Source organism: Triticum urartu, chromosome 4A, assembly GCF_056163025.1.
Source record: "Triticum urartu cultivar PI428250 chromosome 4A, HENAU_Tu73, whole genome shotgun sequence".
Classification (NCBI taxonomy): domain Eukaryota; kingdom Viridiplantae; phylum Streptophyta; class Magnoliopsida; order Poales; family Poaceae; genus Triticum; species Triticum urartu.
Window position 1 is genome coordinate 252,561,761 of NC_141876.1, and position 7,536 is coordinate 252,569,296.

Here is a 7,536-nt window from a genome sequence, read left to right on the forward strand (position 1 = left end):
TTAGATCTCTTACTCAATATTATCCTTTGGGAATGAATAGGTTAAGAGCCTGAAAGGTGGAAAGGAGGTGAGGATGGATGTTCTGGCCATGGAAAATCTTTTATTTGAACGTCGTGTGACAAGATTATATGATTTGAAGGGCTCAACAAGATCAAGATATAACCCTGATTCAAATGGTAGTGATAAAGTACTTCTTGATGAGAACTTGCTTGAAGCGATGCCTACTTCCCCTATTTTTGTCGGGAATAAGGCAAAGCGGCTTCTGGAGAGAGCTGTTTGGAATGATACTGCATTCCTTGCTGTAAGTACAACTTATTTGCATACTTGATTGCCATATATTGTGTTCCTCTGTATAATATAGTATATAATCCAGAGAGCGGCGTTGCAAAGACCGAGCTCCATGGAACTCGTTTTTCAAAAAAATAAAAATCAAAATATATTTAGAAGTTTCAAAAAATGTCAAAATTTCTATAGATAAATATGTATATTCTTCAAGTATGTATAAAATTTCATCAACTAATTTGATTATTTGCATGCTACACAAAAAAGGCAAATACAACAACAACAACAACAACAAAGCCTTAGTCCCAAACAAGTTGGGGTAGGCTAGAGGTGAAACCCATAAGTTCTTGCGACCAACTCATGGCTCTGGCACATGGATAGCAAGCTTCCACGCACCTCTGTCCATAGCTAGTTCTTTGGTGATACTCCAATCCTTGAGGTCTCTCTTAACAGACTCCTCCCATGTCAAATTTGGTCTATGTCGGTGGGAAACGACACCTATGGGATCACAAGAATCCCTACTACGGTTGCCGGGGCGCGGGTCGTCAGAAGAGCAGGATTAGCAGTCAGCACGAGGATCGTTTACCCAGGTTCGGGCCGCGAGGATGCGTAAAACCCTAGTCCTGCTTTGGTGGATGTATTCAGTGTTCTTGGGCTTTCGAACTAGCTACGGTGGCTAGTTCAAAAGAGCCGAATCCCCCTCCAGTACGCCATAGGCCTCCTTTTATAGTCGAAAGGGGTTGCCACAGTGGCACACAGGAGGTGGAAAGGCCTACAGTACTGCGAGCCTATCGCCCGTATTACAGGACAAGACGCATTTAATGCATTGCTTAGGTGTCCCTTAGCTTTATCGGGGACGGGAACGAGGCCCGTCCCGTCCATCGCCGCTCCTCCTCGCTTCGACACGCGCCCAGGCTAGCGATGCATGCAGTGCCATGTAGACAGGCAGGCAGCTGAGGTGGCACGGTGGTAGGGCCTTCATGAAGGTCCGCACGCCGCCACGCAGATGCCTGCTGATTTGGCCTGGAAGCTGCATGTTGTCATGTAGGTGTCTGCCCAGCTGGTTGGGCTGGCAGCTGCATACGAACGACGGTGGTAGTCTTGGCTGGTACGGGTCTGGCAATGGCCTTGCTGATGCCCTCGGCAAATGCCTTGCCGGGGGCCCGACAAGGGTCTTGCCGTGGCGTCGCCGTCATCTCCGGCAAGGGTTTTGCTGGGGGCCTTGCTGTCATCCCCGACAAGGGTCTTGCCGGGGGCCTTGTGGACTTCCTCGGCTGGGATCCCGCCGAGGGTCGTCGTCTTCTGGTCCTCATCTAATCCTGAGTGTTTCTCTGTCTTCACAAAGATCTGCATGCCACCCTGGAGGTGTCTCCCGAGCCCTGGCCCAACGTGGTTGATGGTGTTGGAAACCGTGGGCTCAAGGGTGGTGCGCTCCGCTGGCGTTGGGCGAGCTGCCCCGGCAAGGATCTTGTCAGGGTCGATGAGGCTGCCCCGGCAAGAGTCTTGCCGGGGGAACCTGTTTCGCCCCTCTGCTCTTTGTGCTCTCGGCCTTGGCGTTGTCTTGTTTGCCTTGGTGCTTCGGCCTCTCTCCAGCTTCCCTCCTCTGCCCTGCTAAGTGTGGCCGCGGCGCGTGGCTCTGATCGCCTGCGCACAAGTAAAGGGGTCAAAAGGAGAGCCCCTACTTTTGTACACCGACAGGAGCCCCGGGCCTGGGCCATATATAAGCGTGACGCGTTGTTGGGCTAGGCCCAGAACGGTGCGCGGGCAGGTGGGGCGGATTCTACCGTAGTAGCTTCTCATCCGCTGCGCTACCCTGCCACTCTCGGCCGCTTGAGCTGTTGAGCGGACTCGAAACAGAATAAGAGCGTTGCCAATTGCGGAAGGGCCCCTTTGCGTGCAGGCTTTCATACATAGGGCAGGACCTCCGAGGACAATAACCTCATATATAAAAAGGAAATTGCTTAAGGTTTCGTATGACTAAGCTTTCCTGTCGCCGCACCGGCGTCCTTCGCGCTTGCAGGCGGCGTCGTTCCCTTGGCTGTCTTCTCCAGAAGCCATGGCCATGAGGAACTGTTAAGCCGGCCGCTAGACCAGGTTCTCACACCTGCGCCCCCTACCTAGCGCGCCAAAGATGTCGGTGAAAAACGACACCTATGGGATCACAAGAATCCCTACTACGGTTGCCGGGACGCGGGTCGTGAGAAGAGCGGGATTAGCAGTCAGCACGAGGATCGTTTACGCAGGTTCGGGCCGCGAGGATGCGTAAAACCCTAGTCCTGCTTTGGTGGATGTATTCAGTGTTCTTGGGCTTTCGAACTAGCTACGGTGGCTGTGTAGTTCAAAAGAGCCGAATCCCCCTCCAGTACGCCATAGGCCTCCTTTTATAGTCGAAAGGGGCTGCCACAGTGGCACACAGGAGGTGGAAAGGCCTACAGTACTGCGAGCCTATCACCCGGCTTTCGAACTAGCTACGGTGGCTGTGTAGTTCAAAAGAGCCGAATCCCCCTCCAGTACACCATAGGCCTCCTTTTATAGTCGAAAGGGGTTGCCACAGTGGCACACAGGAGGTGGAAAGGCCTACAGTACTGCGAGCCTATCGCCCGTATTACAGGACAAGACGCATTTAATGCATTGCTTAGGTGTCCCTTAGCTTTATCGGGGACGGGAACGAGGCCCGTCCCGTCCATCGCCGCTCCTCCTCGCTTCGACACGCGCCCAGGCTAGCGATGCATGCAGTGCCATGTAGACAGGCAGGCAGCTGAGGTGGCACGGTGGTAGGGCCTTCATGAAGGTCCGCACGCCGCCACGCAGATGCCTGCTGATTTGGCCTGGAAGCTGCATGTTGTCATGTAGGTGTCTGCCCAGCTGGTTGGGCTGGCAGCTGCATACGAACGACGGTGGTAGTCTTGGCTGGTACGGGTCTGGCAATGGCCTTGCTGATGCCCTCGGCAAATGCCTTGCCGGGGGCCCGACAAGGGTCTTGCCGTGGCGTCGCCGTCATCCCCGGCAAGGGTCTTGCCGGGGGCCTTGCTGTCATCCCCGGCAAGGGTCTTGCCGGGGGCCTTGTGAACTTCCTCGGCTGGGATCCCGCCGAGGGTCGCCGTCTTCTGGTCCTCATCTGATCCTGAGTGTTTCTCTGTCTTCACAAAGATCTGCATGCCACCCTGGAGGTGCCTCCCGAGCCCTGGCCCAACGGTGGGCTCAAAAGTGGTGCGCTCCGCTGGCGTTGGGTGAGCTGCCCCGGCAAGGGTCTTGTCGGGGCCGCTGAGGCTGCCCCGGCAAGAGTCTTGCCGGGGGAACCTGTTTCGTCCCTCTGCTCTTTGTGCTCTCGGCCTTGGCGTTGTCTTGTTTGGCTTGGTGCTTCGGCTTCTCTCCGGCTTCCCTCCTCTGCCCTGCTAAGTGTGGCCGCGACGCGTGGCTCTGACCGCCCGTGCACAAGTAAAGGGGTCAAAAGGAGAGCCCCTACTTTTGTACACCGACAGTCTATCCCGACCTCTCTTGACATCTCCGAATGCTTTAGCCATCCGCTATACACTGGAGCTTCTGGAGGCTTGCGCTGCATATGCCCAAACCATCTCAGACGATGTTGGACAAGCTTCTCTTCAATTGGTGCTGCCCCAACTCTATCTCGTATATCATCATTCTAGACTCGACCCTTCCTCGTGTGGCCACACATCCATCTCAACATACACATCTCCGCCACACCTAACTGTTGAACATGTCGCCTTTTAGTTGGCCAACTTTCGGTGCCATACAACATTGCAGGTCGAACCGCCATCCTGTAGAACTTGCCTTTTAGCTTTTGTGGCACTCTCGTCACAGAGAATGCCAGAAGCTTGGCGCCACTTCATCCATCCGGCTTTGATTTGATGGTTCACATCTTCATCAATACCCCCACCCTCCTGCAGTATTGACCCCAAATATCGAAAGGTGTTCTTCTGAGGCACCACTGCCCATCAAGGCGAACCTCCTCCTCACACTTAGTAGTACTGAAACAGCACATCATGTACTCGTTTTTTTACACAAAAAAGACAAATATTTGACCCAAATACAACAAAGAAAAAACCTATTTTGACCTGTGTATTTGTCTTTTTTGTGTAGATCACATATGACTGTATGTTTATGAAATTTTATACGTGTATACTACAACTATATGTGTACATGTATACTTTTTTTCAGAATTTATTAGGGAATATAGAAAAAGTATTTTCTCTGAAAAAAAATAAAGGGCTCTATGGAACCCGGCCTTTGCTTGCACTTTTTGACATAGTCCATCCTTATTTGTTATATCAGCAGTTAGCTACGATCACTTTTCTACCACCGTGGGAAATCACACACAATAAAAGTGTGCCTCTTTATCATTCTCAATATACATTGAATTATTCCAAGATACCACAATATAAGGTTTATGAAAAAAATTCATCGGAAGCCTTAGATTATGCAAGATACCATTTTTACATACAAAAACAGTATATGTGCAAATAAAATGAAACATATTGACTCAAATGAATTTTTTCATAAAATCCATTTTGGGGTTTCTAGCAATTATCTATACCAATATAAAAAGACCCAAAGAGGCAGATCCAATTAATCTCGGCCATCAAATCATGTCAATCCAACGACCTAGACTGCTTCAATGTCGAGCGCTCAACACGTTTAGCATGCAGTTAATTTCATGCCAAATATAATGCTAATCATATAATAACACGCAAATAATATCCTACCTAATATCCGCATGCACTTAATATATTTCCAAATTAACGTGCATTGCACGTGCACATTGACTAGTTAGATAAGTATATGAAAAATAATAAAGAGTTATATAATCAGTTCATCTCTGTGGTATATGAGGAGCAGGTGTACATCATCATTTTCCTATTGCATCTGATGGTTTGCATGGTCAGACTTTGATCATCAATCTGAATGAAAATATGTTTCTTCAAATGAAACTGAGTATAAATTACTCCCTCCGTTCCACAATGTAAGACGTTTTTGCAAGCTAGTCAGCGTCTTATATTATGGGACCGACGGAGTATGAAACTACATTTCATGAAAGATCCAGTAATAGAAATGCGTGTTGTAGATATTGGTACGTTTAAGACGACAAATGTATTATTACTCATTTAGTCATTCTCAATATTGGTAACTCAATCCCGCTAGAAATATTTGTTTCTCAACAAGTAATGCCTTCTGAAATGCGGAAAAGTTATTAACATATAGTCAAAAGATGAATATTATAACAAATAAAAAAGTTGATCTGATATAATGTTTGCTTACAGGTAGTGCCTTGTCTAGGAAGTATCTAGTCTGGTAGAATTCTGAATGAGTTAATATGTCATGCTTTTAGTTGCACAATAAGCAAGTGCAATTTCTGACACAAACATTGGTAACTTTGTTGCAGTCTATTGACGTAATGGATTACTCTTTACTTGTCGGTGTTGATGAGAAGAAGCACGAGCTTGTTATGGGAATCATTGATTTTATGAGGCAATATACGTGGGACAAACATCTAGAGACATGGGTGAAAGCTTCAGGAATATTAGGTGGACCAAAGAATGTATCACCAACTGTAATTTCACCAAAGCAGTACAAAAAGCGTTTCAGGAAAGCTATGTCAGCCTACTTTCTTGTTGTCCCAGATCAATGGTCGCCTGCAGCAATTATCCCTAGCAAGCAAGTGTCTGACAGCGCCCAGGATAGCGATCAGTTCGTCTCCACGGGATCATCATCCATGCTGGACTGTTGAGATGCAGGGAACTGTCGTGGAATAACTACTACTTTTCTTTTGATGACGTGTATATATATATATATATATATATTTTGATTCGTTGCAATTTTGCTCATCCTTTTTTACTGGCCGTATTTTTCCGGTGCCTTCATTCTTTTCTTCTTTGGAAGATCAAGATGTACAAAATCAAGCTGAAGTTATAGATAGAAACTTAACAAGTGCATAGTGTGTATAAACATTAGTTTAGTGCCTTGAGGTATCATGCCCTGTAGAAAGAATCGAATCATTTTGTTACCATTGTAGACAATATTTTACTTGTTATTTTCTACCCTCTGCCCGAATTACTTGGATGTATCTAGACAAATCCAAGACAAGTAATTTGGGATGGAGGTAATACCCCCCTGTAAAGAAATATAAGAGCATTTAGGTCATTACTTTAGGATCTAAACACCCTTATATTTCTTTAGAGGGAGTACATTTAAAAACATGTTATTGTACCCCTTTCTTGTCTAGGTAGTAATTTACACAAAACAGAAGTGGCCCCGTCGTCCGTGCCGATTCGTGCCGGTCCTGGCAACTTCTGCAGTGACTAGCGCTCTCTGTCGGCGACTCTTGCTGTTCAACCTCGTCTCAGATCCACCAATCTTATCTTAAATCTTGCTTTTTTCCCTTCGATTCATCCAGCCTGCTCTCAGATCCAGCTCTCTTGCAACATCTCGTGAGCCAAAAGCCTTGGGGGAGACAATCATCTTAGCTGCGGGAGGTTTCAAGCCTGAGAGAGGAACCAATCTTTGAGGTACCGGCGGCAACTGGGGTTGTGTAGCTGTAACACCCCAAGAGTGATGGGTCCCATTTTGTAATATATCCAATCTTGGTCATGATCTAGTTCCATGTGGGTTCTATCATTTATGGCTTCATCATCTTTGGCTACATTTTTTTTAAATAATACACTATTTTTAGTAAATTTGAGAAATATTACGCCGCCGGTAAGCCAAGTAGGACTCAGTCGGCCACCGGTAAGCTGATTAGTGGCTGCTCGGCCAGGTGCGCATGCAGTCGGCCAGCGGTAAGCCGATTAGTGGCAGGTGCGCATACAGTCGGCTGATAAGTGGCTATATGCCTCGATGGATGGACGGATGGGTGCAAGTGGTATTTTAATCGCTTCTTCTTCCTTGTACCAGGATGGGTGGCGAGCTCTGCAGCGACGACGGCAACGGCTGCCAGGAGGTGGCGGCGTCGGCCGTCAGGTGGACGAGGGCGAGGCGGCCGCTGCGGCTGTGGAGGAGGTTGTCGGGGAAGAACGCAGTGCATGCCGGGGCTGTTCCGGATGGCACAACATAGGCGTGGGGTGATGCTGCTGGTGTTCCTGGCGCCGGCACGGCGGGCGGCCTCGCTGCTGGTGGAGCCGGTGCGGCGGACCGTGTGCGCGGCCGAGTGCCCCGCCATCGTGTTCTCTTCACAGTGGGGGCTTCCCGTGCTGTCCCACTCCGCCAGCCGGACCGCCAGGCTGCGGGCTTTCTACCTGT

General features: G+C 48.7%; 1 protein-coding gene across 6 annotated transcripts in view; it reads left to right on the forward strand.

Annotated features, from left to right (window-relative positions):
* Nucleotides 1-6,324, forward strand: part of LOC125551410 (1-phosphatidylinositol-3-phosphate 5-kinase FAB1B) — a 37,597-nt gene extending 31,273 nt beyond the window's left edge. For 4 of the 6 annotated variants that reach the window (XM_048714638.2, XM_087518233.1, XM_048714636.2 and 1 more), the window contains 2 exons: nucleotides 41-301; nucleotides 5,684-6,324. In XM_048714638.2, the coding sequence (XP_048570595.2) occupies nucleotides 41-301; nucleotides 5,684-6,028 (606 nt within the window). In that variant the 3' untranslated portion in view covers nucleotides 6,029-6,324. Of the gene's footprint in view, nucleotides 1-40; nucleotides 344-5,683 lie in introns of those variants that run through there. The other 2 variants (XR_015600886.1, XM_087518234.1) reach the window with 2 other exon arrangements.
* The last annotated feature ends 1,212 nt before the right edge of the window (nucleotides 6,325-7,536 follow it).